The sequence below is a fragment of the Vicugna pacos genome, unplaced genomic scaffold (genome assembly GCF_048564905.1).
Source record: "Vicugna pacos unplaced genomic scaffold, VicPac4 scaffold_21, whole genome shotgun sequence".
NCBI lineage: Eukaryota > Metazoa > Chordata > Mammalia > Artiodactyla > Camelidae > Vicugna > Vicugna pacos.
This window is the reverse complement of record NW_027328742.1, coordinates 17,395,415-17,416,408: the sequence shown is the minus strand read 5'-3', so window position 1 is coordinate 17,416,408 and position 20,994 is coordinate 17,395,415. Positions and strand designations below refer to the sequence as shown.

Below are 20,994 nucleotides of genomic sequence, written 5' to 3'. Positions count from 1 at the left end.
GTCCTGTAGAGTGTGTCCCAGGGTGACCGGAGCACAGTCGCGCGCGGTCGGACCGCGCAGACACGGCTGCGCAGCGTGCGTGGGCCCCTCCTCCCTGGCGTCCCCTCCCTCCGCGGCCGCCCTTGGCCCGGCCTCGCTCTCGCTCCCTCGGGGTCGCACGGCCCGGGTCCGCGGGGCCTGAAAATCCGAGCGTACCCCGGGTGGGAAAGCGCACACGCACACACATGCATGCACGCGCGCGCGCACACGCCCGGGGGTCGCGTGCACTTAGCGGGCTGCCCTGTGCTTTGCGTGGAGACGTGCGGCCTGAGCGCCCCGATGCTCCCGACGCCGCCCCGCCCGCGAGCCCGGAGCCCGCGCCGCCTCACAGGGTGGTGTCCCAGAACTGGGAGGGCATCCGGCTGCGGGAGGCCCCCTCGGGCTTCTTCAGAAGGGTGGGCTTCTTGCAGGGAGGCGGGGGCGGCGCCCTGGGCTCCGAGCGGCGCAGGATCTGCGGCCAGTCCCCCCGCTCCTCGCAGAGCCGCCGCCGCCAGTCCAGCAGCTCCTGCAGCGCCGCGCTCTCGTTCTCCGAGAGCTGCAGCTGGTGGATCACCTGCGGGAGGAGAGGGGGAAACGGTAGCACCAAACACTGCGGACACGTCAGGAGGGCCACAGGGCCACCCACCTGGACCCGGGGCGCCGGCCGGGGCACACGCACCCCGGCCCCGCTCGGAAGCCTCCCGGCTCTGCTGCCCCGGGAGCAGCGCGCCCAGGGCTCGGCGGCGGGCTGCAGAATTAAGACAATAAATGGAACTTGTGGAACAGTTAGGAGGGGGCCCTGGTCAGCATCTGATGTACACCCAGGGATACTAGAAGGAATGCAGTGTCTGTTTGCCGTCTCATTGTATACACTCTTACAGCATCACCCACTTGGTCATTTAATGTATCGCAACTGTAATTCCGTCTGTAATAGGTGTGCGTGGATTTCTGAAGTCTCACCCCATTCCAGAATCCACTCCTCTGCCTACTCACAGTTACTAGTCGACATCTTTTGAGGTCATGTGACCCCATTCTGACCACCATGCATTAACCAGGGGGTCCGCAGAGATGGGAACTTCAGGGGCTGTGGGAGCAGGGCATCACAACGTGCAACTGTATCGGCTGCTTCATCGGCTTCCTTGAGGTCCCTGGAGAGGCAGAGCTTGCCCGCCGGGGGCGACTGGGATCCTTCCAGACAAGCAGGCTACATGGTGTGGGTTCCCTCCACTGCCTGCAACCAGTAATCTGGAACCGCTGTGCATGGCAGAGACCGATTTTTCTGTCAATTCTACAGTGAGTATGCTGGTTGAAAAAAATGAGATTCTGGACATCAGAATGGGGTACTGGGGAGGATTCAGAGGAAGTGAGACGGCTCAGCCCGCCTTCAAAGCACCTGCTACTTTGTTCCTGCGTCACCTCCAGCCTCTCCATCAAGACAAAGGAGAATGAAACAAAGGCACCACTGGTTGGCTTAGGTGAGAACAGTCATCTGAAAACAACAAGGACCGTCAGCGTCCCAGGACAGGTCTGGGCACCCGGGCCTACAGCCGACAGAAGAAGATTTTTAAAGCCTAGAACCAAAGCGATGGGCAGAACGTTGAGACATGATGTTAAAACACAGAAGCCAGGAGGTCAAATGCATGTCTGTAGTGCAAAACTAGATTTCTGGAACTGGTTATTAGCAAAAGGGGGTCGCCCCAAATTGAATCTATTGATAACCACATTAAAAAAAGGAAAGCAAGACTATGATTGCCCAATCCCTAAAGCAAGCTCCAGGCACTGATCAAAAGTGAGCTGCGCAAACACTACACCCCTTGAAAAGGGTGTTTTTCTCTAGTTTCCAGGATTGTACCAGAATGACCTGCAAACCAGGCATTTTCCTGCTGGGAAGACTCTCGTGGAAGCCGGAAAGCCTCCACTGTCAGGTAAGCGAGCCAAGAAAACAGGGGGGAGGGCGTGCATAAAATCAGTTATGGAATGAACACTTCAGTGCTAAGTGTGTGTCAGGTGCCTTCCTGAGCACCTTGCCGATATGAACTCGTGCAGCCCTCCCAGGAACTCCGGAAAGCACTGCAAGCCCTTTGCAGGTGGGGACACTAAGGCGCAAAAAGGTTAAGTAATTTCCCAAAGCCACATGGAAAATGGTGGAACCAGGCAGTCTGAATGCAGAGTCTGTCTTCCTAACTCTTGTCCCACAAGGCTGATTATTTATGTAAAGAATTGATGTCGAGGATCTGAAAGACCAGGGTCCCTACACCGTCTCCCTCTTTCCTTCTTTTTCTAATTGGGATTTGAGTGAAACATGTGTTTCTTTCACTCATGTATTCTAGTTCCTCTACCTTCTCCACTGGCGGATGCTGTGTTGATTACATTTAGCATCAGCTTGATTTACCCTGTAAATCAAATTGAATATTGATTATTTGTATGTATGTTCCCTGGCACACAGTCAGCACATAACAGCAACCTCTGAAAAACACTGTCCTTGGACTTACTCTTACGGGAGGATATTTAATGGACGGAAGTGTATCCCTCTCAGTTGTTTATTTTCCCAACATTTCATAGAGATCTCATCTTTCTGAAGTAACACAACTTCACATCGATCTATTTAGAAACAAAAGAAGGACCCTCTACATTGGATGTTTAGGTCACGGCAGGTTACTGCTCCCATTGTAAAAGTGCAAAAAAGGGGATAAATTACAAAAATCATATTTTTGAAACACTGGAAAACTCTGGTAAACTGTGAATTAGAAAAACTAACATTATGGATGGGGAGAATCTTTCCCAGCAAATGGATAACTGGATAATTACCAGCTACTTTTTTGGTCTTCTGGGGACATGTGGAGTCCTTCTGTAGGTCTCGAGAACCCTTTTTAAAAGAGAGAAAATCCATATGATATTTTGCAGCTGGATGAGACTAGATGCACCATTTGAAAACTTGAGAACCCCCAGATGCACGGTCGTTTTCCCCAAGAGACGTTTGTTGAGTTCTTCAACTGCATGAGTGAGTGGGGCCCTGAGCCAAAAACTTATAAAAAGCAGAGTGAAATCGCCTAGATGTGCTTCAGAAGCAAAAAGTATGACAGGAGAGGTGATAGCCTTAAGTATCCGACAAGCCTCATCTTCAAGACTTGCAGATTTTGAAACTGAGTGGGGCACACAGCAGGAGAGCCGGGCCAGGGGCTCTGAAATGCACAGCTGGAGCTACAATAATGTTTCAGTGCTGATGAGCGCACACTGTCAGGGTCTCAGTCCGCGCACAGGAGGGCGCGGCCGGAGGATTAGCGGACAACCAGAGGTAGGCTGGTTTTCCATCACAGCTCAATACTTGATTGGATGAAGGTGATCGCCTCTTGCCTTTGCTTCCTGACGCAGGCTGGTGGAATCCTCTTAGGGAGAAGGCGTCATCTGTGGTGTCTGTAGTCTGCTCACCCACAATGCCTACTATGCAACCAGAAGTTACTATACATGTGAACAGACAGGATATTTACCCAAAGCCAAAAGCTAAAACAGACTCATGGATGGTCCAGGTTTAGAGTTAGCAGAAACAGACTTTAAAATTACCTATAATTAAATGCTTAAGAAAATAGAGAAAAAGATGAATAAATAAAAGAAACAGCAGAATAGACATGCACGTAAAAGGAGCAGAAATGTAAAGAAAGTGGCAAAGCAATATTCAAAGCAATAAGTTTCCAGAACCTGGGGTGGACAAATTATGAAGTTCAGCAAACCGCACACAAGATAAATCCACACACTGCCAGCAACAATAAGGACAATTTGTAATCAGTAAGACACTGTATTAAAAATGCCCAAGGTCAAAGACAAAGAAAAAAGTTTTACAAATCTAGAGGAAAAAAACCCAATTACCTTCAAAGGAGCAATCATGAGAGTGAATGCTGACTTCTAAACAGAAACGTTGGAAGCCAGAAAACCACAAATTGCAGGTTAAAGCACTGAAAGACAGTAGTTCAACCTAGGATTCTATACTCAATCAAGACATCTTGCAAAAATGAAAGAAAGCTGAAAACAATTTTTTGGACAAACGAGAACAAGGAAATTTGCTATCACAAGTCTTGCCTGTTTTTTTTTTTAAGGTGAAGAAAATGATCCAAGGTGAAAAATGGAAATTTAAGAGAGAATTAAGGACACGGGAATTCAGTCCATGGGTAAATATAAATGATATGCTTGCAGTGTCTTACAGACTTTACATCGTATGTAGAACAGCACACCAACAGCAACTGCAAGAGCCAGGAGGGAAACGTGGAGCTTAGAGGGTCGAAGGTGCCAGCGGTATTAGGGAAATGACCAGAATAACGTAATTTATTAAGGTGAAATAAATCAAGGAGTCACGCCTTATTCTCCAGCAAAAGTACAAAAAGAATAGTGAGAGGAGGTATAATTAACAAATTAATATGAAATAATAAATAATTAATCTAAAAGAAAGCAAGTAGAGTGCAAATATATATACATGTAAAGATGGAGGCCAGTTCCTAACAAAACAGAGTAGAGCATGAAAACACAATCCCAGTCTCCACCCAGCAGCTGGAGATGCTTTTCCACGACCTGATGGCTGGTGCTGTATTTATGCCGCTGCTGGTGTGCACAGACCCTCTGTCCTCGTATGAGGCACAGAATCTATCCATTCTGTATTTCTTTTCCATGCTAAACTCTTTTCAGCAGCTTTTCATAATGGCCAAAAATATATACTAGGTGTGACCCTCTGCTAAGACCTTCATAATAGGGAAGATTTGGAGAGTGAGTCACACCGCAGAAGCAGCCCATCTGCTGAGAGTGACTTTCAGCGGCTGCTGATCTGAATTAGGCTTGTGGGGAGGGATTTTGACATAAAATGTCCCAAATCCCCTGAGTCATTGCTTCCCTGGGGAAACAAACAAAAAAAAGCTCTCTAGCCTTTCAAAGCTTCTCGGCATTTACTAAAAATATCTGAATTCCCCAGCACATTATAAAAGGTGGAAAATTTAAGACACACAAACCATTAGAAGGCATTTTCTTAATGAGGATATCGATGTCTTGAATAATGTAGTGGAGACAGAAGCCCACCCTCTTTGAATCAACCACCAAGAGCTTTTGATGCTTCCGTGATAAGCAAAAATTTGACTGATGTTTGCGATAATCAACCAATGCTCAGAATAAACCTTCTCACTGAGAGATCCCATGACTGTATCTTATATTATGGAGATTAATAGGCACTGAGTAAAATCTAAGAGGTATATAAAAATAGTTGCCAGAGTGGCATAAATGAGATGCTGAAATATCAACGGTATTGATCTTTGTTAAAAAAAAAAACACACATACAATGAATCTTCACAGGTTGTCCTAAATTAAGGCTGAAATTCTGTGTAAGGACATATGCTCGCCCACCCCTTTTGACACAGTGAAGGTCAGAGGGCACTTGAGAACTATGATCTGTGAGACAACGTGGAAAAGATCAGAAGACAGGGACCGTGTGCCCTGACTAATGACGCTCAATCTGCTTCATTTAGATTTATTAAATTTACCAGGTTATGAGGCACACAAGTCACATTTGTCAAAGACACTGTAAGAGCTTCAGTATTTTAGAACAGCAAACACATGCAACTCTGCATGTTAGTTAAGTGGTGGTCAAGTAACCTATGAGGCAGAGAAAGTATTTGCAATATTATCCAGCAGCATAGAAAATATCAAAATCGGTGTTTGGTCATTCTTTATATTTCACATCCCATTGGTGGTAACAGAAACCGTTACAACATCCCTTGCCATCATTTGCTATTTCCCAATAAATTGAATATGATAATTTAATTAATTTATTTATTTATTTATTTATTTATTTAAAATATTTCAATTATTTATTTTATTACTGGCAGGGGGCAGGTAATTAGGTTTTCTTTCTTTTTAGAGGAGGTATTGGGGATTGAACCCAGGACCCTGTGCATGCTAAGCATGAAAAATTTGGTTTGGGTATTGAAAGGGAACCATTTCTTTTCAGAAAGAAGAGAGATGACTGTGGGGTCAGGGGTGCCCCTGGCAGTGTGGCCTGGAGTTAGCCGGCTTCTCCCTGGACCTCATTTATCCTGGTTTGTTTGAAGCATAAAAGGAGCCATACCGGTGTCTTCAGTCTGGTTTTCCGTTGTTGCCAAAGATGTATCTCCCCCACGTTATCCCTCCAGACAGCTGGTCCCTTACCTAGTTTTTCTTCTGACATGTTCTATATAATCGTGTTTGCACACAAAATCATTATCTTTCAGAACCAGAGGGCAGCACTCCCGCTGGGAAGTAAGACAGGACCCGGACCGCGGGGCTCTACGCGGTAGCACCATGAAAGTGACAAGTGTCCTGCTTCTAAACGAACTGGTGGACATGCCAGCCGTGCAAGTGTCTTGACATGAGTGGGTCAACAAGAAGGAGTCTTTTTAAGCTTTTTTTCCTTTTTTTTTTTTTTGTATCATTTACCTGGAGAAGGGGGCTCTGTAGAGGAAGGTCTGGAGAGACTTCAAAGAGGTGGTAACTTTGCTCTGAATTTTGAAAGACGAGATGGGCCCCAGCTGGAAAGAGGGGTGGAAAAGGCCGGGAGGCATTTCCACGGGGCTTGATGCAGACAAGTGCCGGTAATGACACTGAGCTTCCGTCTCTAACAGAGACTGGCAGACCCGCGAGGACTCTGATTCTGGTTTGAGTCTGGGTGGGATGTGGACAAACCACGTCTCTCCAGTCAGGGTGCCTGGATGGGAATCCTGAATTTGCCACCTAATGGATGTGTGACCTTGACCAAGCCCATCAGCCTCCTCACCTGTGAAGTGGGTTCACAGTCATCGTCAACCTCAGAAGGACGGGGGTGGGGGTTATATGGATGCCATATGTGAGCTGCCTTTAAGTGCCTTGAAAATGTAGGGAGCATTCTATAAATGTGGGCTCTTATGATTTTGTCAATTGTTAACTCTTTGACTCGAGAAAACCCTCAAACATACTGACTTATGATTATCTTGATGACTCAATCGGATAATGTTAAATCAAAGTAGTTTGCATGATTTGTGGCCCTATGTAAATATAACATGTTCTTTTCCTTCCTGATTAACAAGAAGATCTCAAAATACTGGATTTATAACATAACTATGATTTCTATACAATTTAAAATAAAGAAAATTATGCAAGAAGAAAATGACAAAAGGTCTAGATGTCTTTCAGATTTTGGAGTAAGAGAAAAAGCACTAAAAATCAGATATTAGTGAGTAATTTCAACAACTGTTACCTGTTTCTGAAATTGAGATCTGTAAATGTTTTTCCAGGGGTCCTCAATTTCTTGGGACAATCTAAAATTTTTTTTGCTTTTTTTTATTTTTATGATACTTTAAAAAAATTGGTGTAATTGTGCTTTGGACCACTTGAATGCCTGCTTTTTAAGCTAGTGCTCAGTGAGATTTCATTTTCTGATGTATTTTATTTACAAGCAGACTGACACAGGTCACATTATTTACATCGTTGCAGGTTAACGAGGAGAGAGTAAATGGATTTAATATTCAGATAAGGTGTTTTCCTCCAAGAAAATGCTAAGTGATTTGACATTGTAAGGTAGGTTGCCTAGCAGTTCAAATAGAAAAGATGGAGACGTGGGTCAACCAAAGGCACACGACAGTAGATCTCACTAAGGTGCAGGGATCAGAGCCAGAGCCAGGTTAGTATTTTCAACAGCAATTTCATTTCATCTAAACAAAGTCATACTTCAAATAAATGTAAATGTTAGCTTTTTTGGCTTTTGTAGGTTTTGGTTTCACTGAATCAGCTTTGATTTCTTAGCTATACGGAAAGCTAAAAGAATAAAGGGATTTTATGTAATGATGTGGATGCAGGTTTCATTAACATTATAATAAAATCACTTAAGAACCGTTAAGAGTCAGGGATAACTATTATATGATTTAAAAAGGGTCACAGACATAATGCAACTGGGGAGAGTGCTGGTCTGTGCGGCTTGGACGCCCCGCGGGCAAGATTTGTTTTTGTGTGGTGAGACACTGGGTGTCTTTTGGAGACCGAAACTAGTGAGTTAATCTCTGCCCAGCACAAGGCATCCGGTGCACTTACTCAGAGGGTCTGAGCCGAGTGAGTGTATGAATGTTTGGATGCACGTTTGAGAACAGGGACAAATGTCACTACAGTGTATTAGACTTGTGGTGTCACTGTTTTGGAAACTTAGGGGCAATCAGGCACCTCACCCCATCGAGGCCAGGGAAGTGTGAATGAAAATACTGCAATGTGAGTGAAAATACTGCAATCATAGCAGTAAGCAAAGAATGCTGAAACCAAGTCATCAGCGGCTGCCACCACCCCCAGTGAGGACAGGCTTGCAGCCCAGCCTCTGCAGCCACTCACAATGGTGCACCCTGAGCGGACTCAGAATAAGAAAGGACAGGACCCTGGCCCTAGATAGCAAGGTGCTTGTCAAAGGAATGAATTCAGTGAGCCCAAATGTTTGCTTCCTCCCATACATAGAAAAGCACTAGATTCTTTAATTTGTGATGCCTGATTTTCTTTAGATAACAAGCAATATTTTATTGTTCCAACTACCTGGTCCTTGTTGTAAAGCTCCTATATGTCCTAGCTCCTCCCCTACCTCTTGGGATCAGTCCCTCAGAGCGATCTGAGAGGCTGTCAGCCCGGCTCGAGTCCTCCTGCCAAATCAAATATAACTCTTAACTTTTAGGCTGCGTGCTTATTTCAGTCAACAGAAGGGAGCCTTGCCAGGTTGACTGTGGACAAACTCCCACCCTTCAGAGGTAGTTCCCATCTCCCAGATTCAGAGAAGACCCTTTCCAACACTGTAAAGCCCTGGGAACTTGTTAAAAACGCTCACTGGCTCTGAAACCCCAGAGCGTGTGCGGGGTCCCGGACTCAAGTGTGGCTCTGAATTCGGACATGCCTAGATGGGTTTGAGTGGCTGGTGAGTGGGGTCAGTGACGGGAGTGGGACAGTCACCCTAGACATCAGGGTGGCCAAAGACCACAATGCCTTGGCCAATCAAATAAGCGTCTCCTATGCTATGGTCTCAATGTTCGTGTCCGCAAATTCACACATTGGGATCCTATGCTCCGAGTGATGGCATTTGGAATAAGGCCTTTGGGGTAATTAGGTCATGAGGGCGGAGCCCTCACGAATGGGATCGGTGCCCTTCCACCGTGGAAGGACACAGTGAGAGGTCTGTGACCTGGAAAGCAGGCCCCACCCAACCACGCCAGCTCCCCGACCCCAGACTTCCAGCCTCCAAGACTGGGAGAAATAGATTTCTGTGGTTTATAAGCCACCTAGTCTGTGGCATTTTGTGATAGTACCCCAAATGGCCTAAGACACCTTCTACCCAGAATTATTATTTCTGGATGGCATGGGGGAAAATGGTGCTATTCAATGACAGGTGTAAAACTCGGGCTTCTAGAAAAGGGCACAAGCTATCTGTCAGCTTAAATGTCTTTGAAAAAAATTGGTGGAAGATCTAATAACACACTTGGAGATTATTCTGATTTTCATTTTTATAGTTGACATTCTAAAGAGACCTGGAAGCTGCAGAGCTCAGGGTCCACTTGGATCCAGGATTTGCTGGGAGCTGGGACTGTCTGACCCTTCCACAAGCACCGGGGGTCGGGCAGCATCACCCAAGGCACTCCCCAACGTGGGCTGCACTTAGGGGAGCTCAGCATTCTTAATTTACCCCCTCCAGTCAGTTTAGACCACCTGAAATGCAGCCTGGGTGGCACCCATAGCCCCACCTTCTCCTTTCTGCCTTTAAGGAAGGACTGCAGAAGGGAGACGCGAAGCCACGTACCTTCAACATATGAATACTCCTCTGAGCAGTCTATTTCGAGCTCCCAGAACATGAGGACAGCTGCAGCAGTGACCACAGTCCACAGTCACTTTCCTGTGCGCTGCGGTCCTCATCCGCGAACGAAATCCCTCCCTTTCCGCAGATTTTTAACAAGAAGATTCCTTCTTCGAAACTAATCTTTGGAAAACAGTGCTACTTAAAACGTTGGTGATCACAGCCTGGACAACTCAGGACGGGAGTTAAAAGTAGGGTTTTTTTTTCTGTTATTGAGAAACTCTGGCTGATCTGATATCTAAAAGTTCAAGACAAGAACACAGTCTCCATCTCCCACTCCCCACCCCCATCCTGCCCTGCACTCCAGGTTTGTCACCTGTTTTGTGTCTTCTGATGTCCAGGAAGTGTCAGTTAGCTATGAAGATAGAGTCTGATTGATCAAGTGATGTGAGGACCGACTTCATGTGACCTCTGTGTCCCGCCGTGGGGCGTCTCTAATCCCTTCACTTACTCTAGGGGTTAAACCCCAGGAGACCTCTCACGGCCCAGGGGGAAGCACAGCAGGACGCAGAGGCTTAAATGAGCTTTATCACTTACATATCTGTTTACTCATTTTCAGCGGTTTCTTATTGCGTCATTATTACAGTCCTATGATGTGAACTAACTGAAAAGTGAGGTATAAATTGTCTTACTTCCTGCGGGTGTGCATTTCTATGGATAATAGTAATAAAGGTAAATTAATAATTTGCTGCTGATTTTTACCTTAAGTCTTTCTCTCCTAGGATAAAAATAACCTTTGTTAAATAATTCGTGTGTAAAATCATGTTGCTGTTCATTTGTCACAGAACTGATTTTTCTATTGACTATTCACCCAAAGGTGAAAAGAGGCATTAACTGACATTTATGGAAATTAAAAGAAGGAAGCGTCTCAGCTGACTGAAGAGTGAATATTAGTGTTTCAGATGCAAACCCCATTTGCACTCCTGCTAACAAGATATTGGAGGACAAAACATTAAAAAAAAAGAAATTTGAGCATCAGTTTGTAAAACCATAGTTTACCTAAACAGATCCCAGCGACAAAGCTTAAAATGAAATGCGATTCAAAAAGTCTTTGACTGAAGGGAAGGACATGTCCATACATTAAAAAAAAAATAAAGAAAATGATCGGAAAGTGAAAACAGCAGGTTTGGTTCAGGCAGGCAAGAGCGGCTCCTTCCGAGGTGAGAAGCAGCCATTCACACCGCAGCCCAGGGAAGCTCATTCCTGCGCTCTGGCTCCCCTGTTGCCGAAGGGTTAAAAAAAAGGGAAACTATCCCTTCGAAGGAGCAAGTTCTCCTGGAAACAGGAGCAACTGATCTGGGCAACAGGCAGCGAGGGAGGGAGACAGGATTTTAATGTTTTACCTTACCTGCACATGTTGATTTCTTAAAAAAAAATTTTACTTTTATAATAACTAATATTATACTTTACTTTTATAATAAATAATATTATATTGGAACACATTTAATGTAATTTAAGTGAACATTAATTTGCATTTTGCAGCTAGTTGTAAATTCATAGCCAAGAATAAAGACTCTGATGAGTGAATGCATGTTTCTTCTTATGATGGAAAGTTATAAAACAGAAGTTCATGATTATACATCACACAGTATAATTCACTTGTGACACCTTAGGTTGTGGATTTTATATGAGCTCTGGTCTCTTACCTCAATTCATTCAGAAAACATGGTGGCATCAGTACAAGTGAATAGCAGATTGTAGCAAAACCTGGTAACACACATGCAGAATATGTCTGTAGTGATGGCGTAGTCATGGGTTCAAATGTGGAAAAATACACATCAATTATATTGGGAACACAGAGAGTCAGAGATTACAATTCCTTTAAAATTATTTTTCTGGGAATTATGTGGGAGGCTCACTGCAAATGTCAGGAGGTATTATTAGGGGCAAATGATCTACTAGATTTTTCTCTCTCCAAAGAATAAATCTGTTTATATAATTCGCTTGCTCACAAAGCCTCAGTGCCGCCTTGCCCCAGCCTAAGAGCCAGCACAGGAAGTCCCGTGCTCTCTGACCACTCCGATTATCCCAGCTTCATCAGCACGCGATCTCACCTCGTCTCTGTCGGTTCACTCAGATGCACCCAGACACTCTGTAAGTCCACCTGTCTCCACAACAGTCCCAGTTTGGATGCCCCGTGTAGAAGCTCGGAGGTCTCCCAAGCCCGTTTCAGACATCGTCTTCATGGTCCTGCTGTCTGTTCTGAAAGCGTTTTCACGTGCTGTTCCAGCAGACTCTCATAACCATGGGAAACGAGCCGGTTAAGGAGCCTTCGCCTCATTTCATAGATGCTGAAATGCATCCTCACAGCCCAAACTCACCTGGCTGATCAGCGGTAGAGTCCGGACACACATTCAAGGATGCTGAGTTTCGTCAACCCTCTGAACTAACCTTGACTTTCGAGAAGTCTCCCGTATCTGCTCATCAATCTACACGTGTGCTTTCAACGATCAGGAGAAAGAAAGTGCTGTGACGGGTTTCCCAGGGCTAGAATCACGCTTGAGGACCTGCTCCCTCAAGAGGCTTTCATTCAAACTGAGCCACAAGACATAGAGAATTAGATGAATCAGCATGCTCGTTATAGCTGACTAGTAAATCGTAGACGCAGTCACTGCTGTCGGAACACAGAGGGGACGCGACTCATTTCAAGGCATCGTGGCCCAAAGATTCCTCTTGGGCTGTGGGCTTTGTTCTGGACTGAAGGAGGGGTAGGACACAAAAAGAAAGGAGCCTCCTTGGGTGGAGTGGTGTGAGGAATGGCGTCCACATTTTTGTTCACATCTGCATGTACAATTACCAAAAACACGAGAGGGGAAGGCACTGTGCCACATACAGCTTGAGAGTCAGCCCTGAGCCATCAAGAGAGACGTGAATTAGCAGAAAGGATGATCTGGGTGTGAAAGGCAGAAAGGCAAGGGCCACAACCGCGGCAGCTGAGTGCTCCACAGCCTCCAGAGGATGGAGGTCTAAGTCCGGGGACACGCATCCACTTTCCAAGGAGCCAGTGTGGTCCTTTGCACTGTTTCGTAGGGCAGAGTTTATCTGTTAACTTATTAATTTCCCCAAACATTTTTTTTCTGGAAACAACCACATTCTGTGTGTTATAGTATTAAATATAATTAAGTAGAAATGAGGAAAACCATTTCATGAAACTGAATGCTAATAAAACCACTAGCCCAATCCAGGTAAATTTTAAAAATCAGCTACAATTAGGAAAGGGGCCGAGTTTCGCAGCTGGGACTGACTGAACAAGGGGGAAGCACCCTCTCTGCCACCAACCTTGGTTCTCCCTCCAAAGCTTAGCTACCAGCCCGAGCCACCTGCCTGAGGACTAGCGGTGAGAGAGGTGATTCTTTCTAATCATTAAATCCACAAGAAGGTCCTAAAAGGATTAGAATGTTTCTCCAAGTTGCCCAGTTTACTCCCGGGGACTGATTTTGTCCCTGAGTAAAATTAAGTCTATTGATTTTGAGGAATTTCTCAACATCCATTTCTTAAGAATTACAAGCTTTGGTTTCATGTATTTATGACGTGGGGGGGCACCACTCATCGTTATTTTGCATTAAACCATCTAATAAGCCACACTGCAATAATTCTATCATCAGAAGCCATGAACAGGCATGTTTTTTACTATCTTAAGGAAAAAAGGTGGCTAAAGAATGGGGGCTGAGCCCAGTTAATTAAGTACTATAAATAATGCACAGCAGCAACACGTGAAACACTAAGCCAAACACGGGATAAAGGCCGTCAGTTACTGTTACGCAAGATGCCGTGACAGGCAGACCGCCAATACCGGGGGGCTGACACAGAAGAAGTGTACTGCCCACGTCAAGGCTAAAGAGGTGCTTCTGATCAGCGGATGACCTTCCACGTTGGCGTGAGTGGACTTTGCATCTTCCGGGGTCTTAAGAGTCTTCCGTATCCAGCTTTTGGTTGGGAAAAGGCATGGAATACTGTAGGGAAGGGGAGGTTTGTGTGGTCAAGCTTGGGAGCGGCTCACATCACCATGGCTCCCGTTCCAGTGGCTGGACCTCAGTCACGTGACCACCCCTAACTGCAAAGCTGCCGGGAAACGCGGTCCAGCAGGGGCTTCAGGAAAAAGGGATTTGGCGGGCACCGTGGCTGCCATGGTGTGGCTCCTCGGGTCAATTACAGTGTCTTTAAGGCCCAGTCATGGCAAATCGGGTGGATGCAAATGCTAGACAAGACGGGGGAAGGAAAACAGGACGGATGGGGAAGAAAAAGATAAGATTTTGCCAAAGTAGGCAATGTGTGAGAGCACAGCTCTTTGATCAAGACTTCTTCCCCAAAATAGATAATAAAACATCACCTGCAAGTGTATAAAATTAAATCCACTTGGGCTTCAAAATCTAGGCTTTTTATATCGTTGACTTCATGACACTTTTCCCAATATCATAGTTCATCTGTTTTAGAACCTATTTCTGACAGAGTCAGAAATACGAAATGACAGTTTCAAATAATAGCATAATCATCGAAATCAGAGAAGAATCAGGTCTTCGAGGTCTACTGAGGTCATAAAATAAATTCCTTCACCAACGTTAGCTGGTTATGTTTCAACACAATGCAAACCTTTCTGTTCCTTTAGCCTGGATCTTTCTTTCAAAGTCGTCAGGTCACAATAATGTACAGAGCAGTCGGGAAGCCCGGGGCCCAGGTTCCCAGGGGCCAGCCTTCCAACTCTCTGTTATCTTGAGCAGGAATACAGCTATCTGTCTCCTGTTTCCCACTTGCAGAAAAGGCAACTGTCTACCCTTTACTTGTCTTCTGAGCAGACCCAAGTTTCCAGACCTGGTCAGTGGTTTTCCTGAACGACAATGCAATCCCATCACAGTTGGTATTCTGCATTGCACCTCCCGCTGTAGTTTGTAAGTTCCTTATTTCTTGAATTAACACAAACTCATGGCAATTTCAGCTGCTCTGCATTTAGACGCCTAGTGACATGCAGTCACTCCTCTCCAGCCACCTGGCTGTTGAGATTCAAGCAAGCTCCTGCCCGGATACTTCCCCACCTGGGGTGCCCCCCCCCCGACCTCACATGCCTGACTCCTCAACTTTCTTACTCCATCTTTGCTCAGTGAGGCTTTAACTCCACCTGATTGGAAATTCCAACCCAACCCAACCTGCCTCCACACCCCTCTCGTCACTCCCAGGCCTGCTTATTCTGTTTGACTTTTTAAAAATATGTTTTATTTCCTTTTGCCATATTAAACATATTATCTAAACATTGTATAGTGTTTGCTTTCCCATGCTAGAATTTAAGTTCCAAGAGGGCAAGGATGTTTGCTTTGTAGACCGAAGTTTCCTAGGTGCCCACACCTGTGGCTTGCACAAGCAGGTTCTCGAAAAATATTTGTTGAATGAATGAATGAATGCATGAAACTTCAAGTTCATGCAATCCACTTTCCCAGAATTCAAAATAATGTACACATATTATATGCTTTATGTTGTGCATGTTATGTATGAATACACACATCTAATTACACAGAGCTGCACACACTAAAGCCACGTATGTTGTTCCTCATGGGTAACACCAGGGTCTTGCAGAGTCACGTTCATTGTGTGTGACTTTCACATCACACGCTGACTTTAGTACCGAATCTGTAAGATGGGACTTGACTTTAATATCCTCCAACCACCGGGATGCAACTGCTTATGACCCTATTTACCAAGTTTACTGGTACATTTTTAACATGAGACTGAATCAAAATATTTGATAAAGCTAGGAAATTTTCTGTCGGTTTCTCAGTTCTTCTGAGGCGTCTCCTGGTTGCCATGGAGATGGCAGTTTATTGAGTGCTCTGGGTTGGGATAAAAAAATGACTGAGACGTAGTCCCTGTGTTCTCTACACCCTCCACAGTCCACCAGGGTCTACATCTACACACACACAATTATAACACAGCAAAGTAAGTCGTGTGAAAGAGACCACGTTGTAGAGTTACATAAACCAAATTACAGAGGCCACGACTGTGCTCGGAGGGCTGCTGGAGGAAGGCCATCAGGAGGAAAGTCACATCAAAGAAAGGTCTGCAAGGTCACAGGCAAAGGTGGAGAACAGCCCACTTCTGGGAACTCACCTAGAATTAGGAGCAAGGCAGGAGCAGAGCCCTGTGTTGTAAAAGGTGTGGGACAACCGTGACTGGGACAGAAAAACGCACAGTTAGGTTGCTAAGTCACACTGCAAAAATGTGGCACCAGCAAGAAGGGTAAACTGTTAGGGTTTACTGAAGTTGGGTGTTGCACTAGTCTCCATGCTTGCTTGCGAGGTTTATAATTTTCTGTAACAAAATTATTTTCGAAAATCACAAAAATGACATATTTATCAAAATCCCAGATAAGAGTGGGGTCCTGCTCATTCAAGCTCATCTCCTGCATATTTTTGATAACACCTGCTGTGTTAGAATTGGTATTCAGAACACTGACCTTGGGGGAAACAAAAGGGAATGCTAAGACAATAATGGCACGCATGTTTTGGAGCACTTACTATGTCGCAGAGAGCATGCTAAACATGTGGCATATATTTCCTTCAGTCAACCTGAAATAAAATTACTACTTTCCATACCCACAAGTGACATAACAGATCTGGGGTTCAAAGCTAGTTCTTCTCTTTCTTCTTTAATTTCAAAAATTAAATTAAGTTAATACTGAGTTCTTCTGTGAACCAGAACCTGCACTTAACCACCCTGCCCAGCGGCGCCGTCGCCGCCCCCCTCCGCGGTGGCGCCGGGCTCTCTGCGGCTTCCCCAGCTGGAAGGCGACGTGCAGATACATCATGAGAACTCTGTCCTCTTTAAAAACACAGTCACAATTCTGATTTCCTTCCTTCACTGTTTCTTACAGCTGAACTTTCCTCACTGATCACAGTCAAGGTCTTCACTGGAAAAACGTTATGTATTTGAGTGCATTTAGGATACACATATGGAGCGATTTTACGAAGGGAAAAATACAAAATGTAGCATTTGTTTTGGTTATCTTCCAAGTTTCTATGTATCTATACAGGGTATGTCCCTTCGCTGCTGAAAATGTTGTCATTTAAGTCACACCATCAAATTAATTTACTGCCCTGCTTTCTTGCACGTAAAAAGGGAGTCACGAGGGGTGCATGCTGATTTCCAGAAACCTCAGCTGGGTGGAAGGGCTTTCTGCGCAAGATCTCCTTTTGTTTGCAGCTTCCAAGTGAAATACAGATCATGCCTTTTGACACGTTGCTTACTGTCCATCCCCTGTCCCGTGTTTAGAACGGCCCCTTCTCGATGAAGGTCTACATTTTGTTATTTTTCTCTAACACTGTTTCTCTTCTGCGCCACAGTATATTTCAAGCAGACCACGTGACAAATAAAACGAACACAGAAGGAAGGCACTGGGCTTGCTGAGTGCTCTGCAACTCTTCATTTCTTTCGTATGTGACAGTACAGAAAGGTTTCTTTGATGGTTCAGTAAAACAAACCGCGCGACAGTCTGTTTCTCTACGCGCATCAGGCGCACCCTGACCGCCTTGCGGCGTCCGTCGGCGGCCGCGTCGGGAGCGAGCGCTCAGGCACTGGATCGCCGCTCTTTCATCAGAAACCATCCGTGATTCTTACAATGAGTATTTGAATATGACGGATATTAATAATAACTTCTTGCGTTTTTTAAAAATCAAAAGAATTTCAAAAAAGGTTGGCAAGAAATACGGTAAATGCCCACGACGAGCGTCAAAGACCCTAAACCACACAACACGGCGGCGCAGAGCAGCTGCCAGAAGGAAGGAGGCGGCCGAAAGCCAGAGTCGGTCAAGTTGGAACGCGGGTGTAAATACAGATGAGCTCTGCTCCAACGAAAGAAACAATCCCATTTCTCAACGTCAAGCGCGGACCCCGAACAGACGTGTACCTCGCGATTCCCCGCCGAGGGCGGGCCCTCAGCGCCGGCCTTCTCCGCCCCCCCGGCCGCCCCCCTGCCCTCAGCACCGCCCCCTTGAGCTCTGTTCACAGTCCGTGGGCCTCCGGGGGCTGCTGCCCTGGCCTCCGGAGTCAGCCGAGGGCGGCCGTCTCAGCAGAAGCACCAAGGGTCACTCCAGGGCGGCAGCCGGGATGTCCTCAGGACCCGCTCAGCGCTGGGCCTCTCACGCAGCCCCGCTTCTGAGGGGCTGCCTCATGCCGAGGGGCACAAACTTAGAAGCACTTGTTTACCATGTCACCAAAGGCAAGTAGGTAGACGGCAGGGCATTTTTATAAACGCTGGTTCCAGAACCAATCTGAAGTGGCTTCTTTCAATCTACGAATCCAGTTTCGAGGCCTGGGCCGAGGCACAAAGCCCCGCTCCAGGACCGGGAAGTGGAATTCCCTGGCGTTGCAGCTTCACTGCGGGGTCACTCGCGCCCAGCGCTGCAGACGGTCATGAGTGTTTCACGGTCTGGACCCGCCCAGCCTTCTCCACGAGGAGCACAAAGGAAGACAGCCGCGCACGCGATGCGGCGAGGGGCTCAGCCTTCGCTCGTGCCAACTGTTTTAAGGAAAATTAGTTTTTACTACCTTTCTGCTAAAGCCATTACATCATGCAAAGTCACAGGAAAAATGAGGGACTAGAACCTAAACTACATTTCCTGTATTCTGTACCTTGAGGAAAGAAACTGTTTACTGAAGGGCTACCCCTGTTAGAAAATGTTTTACATTCGTATTAAGAAGAAAGCGTTTGCTAACTACTATGAAACAGAAGAACAACGAATCCCTTCAGTATAGGACAGGGAACTATATTCAATGTCTTCTAGTAGCCTTTGATGAAAACGAACATGAAAGGAGTATATGTACGCACATGTACGACTGAGACACAACGCTGCACACCAGAAATGGACACAGCACTGTAAAGGGACTAAACTTCAATTTAAAAAAATGGGATCAGGCAGGTTAGCAAAATAAAAAAGTGAAAATGAAAACAAACAAAAAAAAGAAAGTACATGCTCTATGTAAAAAAGAAGAACACATGTTTGGTTATAAAGTGAATTTTATGGATAATAGCAATAAAATCAAATTGGTGTGTCAGTCAGAATTCTTATTTGCAAGCATCAGAAACTAACCTGAGACCCTTCACAGGTGGAAGCTTTACTGGAGAGCACAACCAGGAAGTGAGGCTAAGAAGGGAAGGTTTAGAATGTGGCCTGGACCCGAGGTGAATGCAGGGACCAGCGGTCTCAGACACGGGCTGGCTACCACCTGCGGCCACTGCACGGAGCCACCGTGGCTGGACGACACCCCTGCGGTGACACCGATTCTCACCCCTCCCACTGCGTGTCTCTCAGTCCATAACCCGTGGTCCATCAACGCAGCTCACCTCACATACTCTCGCCTTGCTCTCAAAGGAAGGGAGGAGCGGGGAGTCTCCTCTTTATATTTTTACTGTGGTAGGTGAGAAACTTGCGTGGCTGGCAGCCAAAAGCACAAATCATAAATATCCACTCTGGCCTCTTACGATTTCCGTACTGACCAAAAGCTCTTTAAATTTTATGTAAACGTGGGATGGCGCCTCCATCACTTTTAATGAGTTACGAGAAGTTCATTCTCGGAAACAGGGCCTGCAAACTTGACATCCATTCAAACCTCGGACTCTGCATTTTCCCTGTGATCTTTGGCAAATGACTAAATCCATCTCTTGTTTTCCCTGTCTACAATAATGCCCATACATTTTATCTTCCATAAAGGGACTTCATTAAAATCACTGCTAATTAAAATCTGGACATCCTCAAAGAGGAATTCAATTTTTAGCCAACGTTTAATTCTACTGCTACATACGCAATCAGCCCAGGAAAGATTTTATAGAATTCCTGTTTAAGTGCATCACTAGAAAACCCAGAATGCAGTGTGCCTGTATGTATCCGTATTTCCTCTATAAATGCCACAAGAGAGGCATTTACGCTGAGACGTGTGGCTGGTCAACGCCTAGTTTCACAGAACTCTTCCAGTTCCTCAGTGCAGAGGCGTGTGTCCTGCCGTGAAACTGCCCACAATTTTGCATGGAAGAAAATGAGCCTGGTTTTCCACTTCCTCAAAAACAAACCAAAACAAAAAACACTATGAGATAACTGGGGATTGTTTGCCTTTGAAAACGAGCCCCCACTGAAAGCTGGGAACGTGGAATTATTCCTGGTGACCTTCCCATCTTGCTCTGCTTTTTAGCTAAATCCATGAAAGATCAGAGGGAAAGTTCCAGAGATACCTGTTCTTTGCACCTTCTTTCAAAATTAACCCTTTTCTCTATGAATCACAGAGGAGTGGGAGCCCTGGGAAGGACGTCAGACGCCCCATCTTTCTTTCCAAGCAGGTCCCCCCCAGTGAATGACCGTGGATAAAGCATCCATAATGCTTCCGAGGTAGAGTGAATGCATCTCTAAGGAACAGAGGGGAGACTAGGACAATCTCTTACTGCAAGCAATCAGCATTTTTTTCCTGTTTCGATGTCTGTTTATCAGTGCAAGTGATTTCAGCAGATTGCCTAGTGTAAGATTTATTTTTAAGATTAAAATTATTGATTTTCTCACTACCTCCTCAGTGTTATTTAGAAAAATCTCAGGGCTAACTGTGCCTACTTAGTGTCAAATATTCAGATGAAAGCAGACCCTTAGCTGTATTGTTGGTTTCATGGAAACATCAGGATACTTAACTGAGTTTTTAAATGATCTTAATGTAGATATTCGACATAACAAAAGTTGCCCTGTAACTTCATGCACAATAATCTTGTTGCTAAAGTGATACTCTTTGAACATACTGATGATAAAGGCTTTGGTTGTGTTGTGCACCACCTTGAATGCACAGTCATATCTTTTTGAAGATAATTATTGAAAACAGTATTTTTTAATTCAACATAAAAAGAATACTAAATTATCGGATACAAATCGTTTTTCTCTCTACTAACACTAGTTTTTTTTTTTTTTAAATGATTATCTTCTTTATTTTGGCAAGCGTTTTGAAGCTAAACACATTAAGCATACAGGTAACAGCACTGAAACACATCAAAACACAGTTTTGTGAACTGTAATCTCAGTTTGATTTTGCAGTGTTCGGATCACATGATATTTTTAAAGTGAATTTGGATGACACGGAGTGGGGAGGTAGTAACTGAGACA

The 20,994-nt window shown here is 45.3% G+C and overlaps 1 protein-coding gene across 1 annotated transcript in view; it reads right to left on the bottom strand.

The window, feature by feature from the left end:
- Positions 1-364: 364 nt before the first annotated feature.
- LOC140694371 (unconventional myosin-XVI-like) overlaps positions 365-20,994 on the bottom strand; it is a 124,995-nt gene continuing 104,365 nt past the window's right edge. Inside the window, exon 13 of the mRNA XM_072957641.1 lies at positions 365-592. Within this exon, the coding sequence (XP_072813742.1) occupies positions 365-592 (228 nt within the window). The remainder of the gene's footprint in view (positions 593-20,994) is intronic.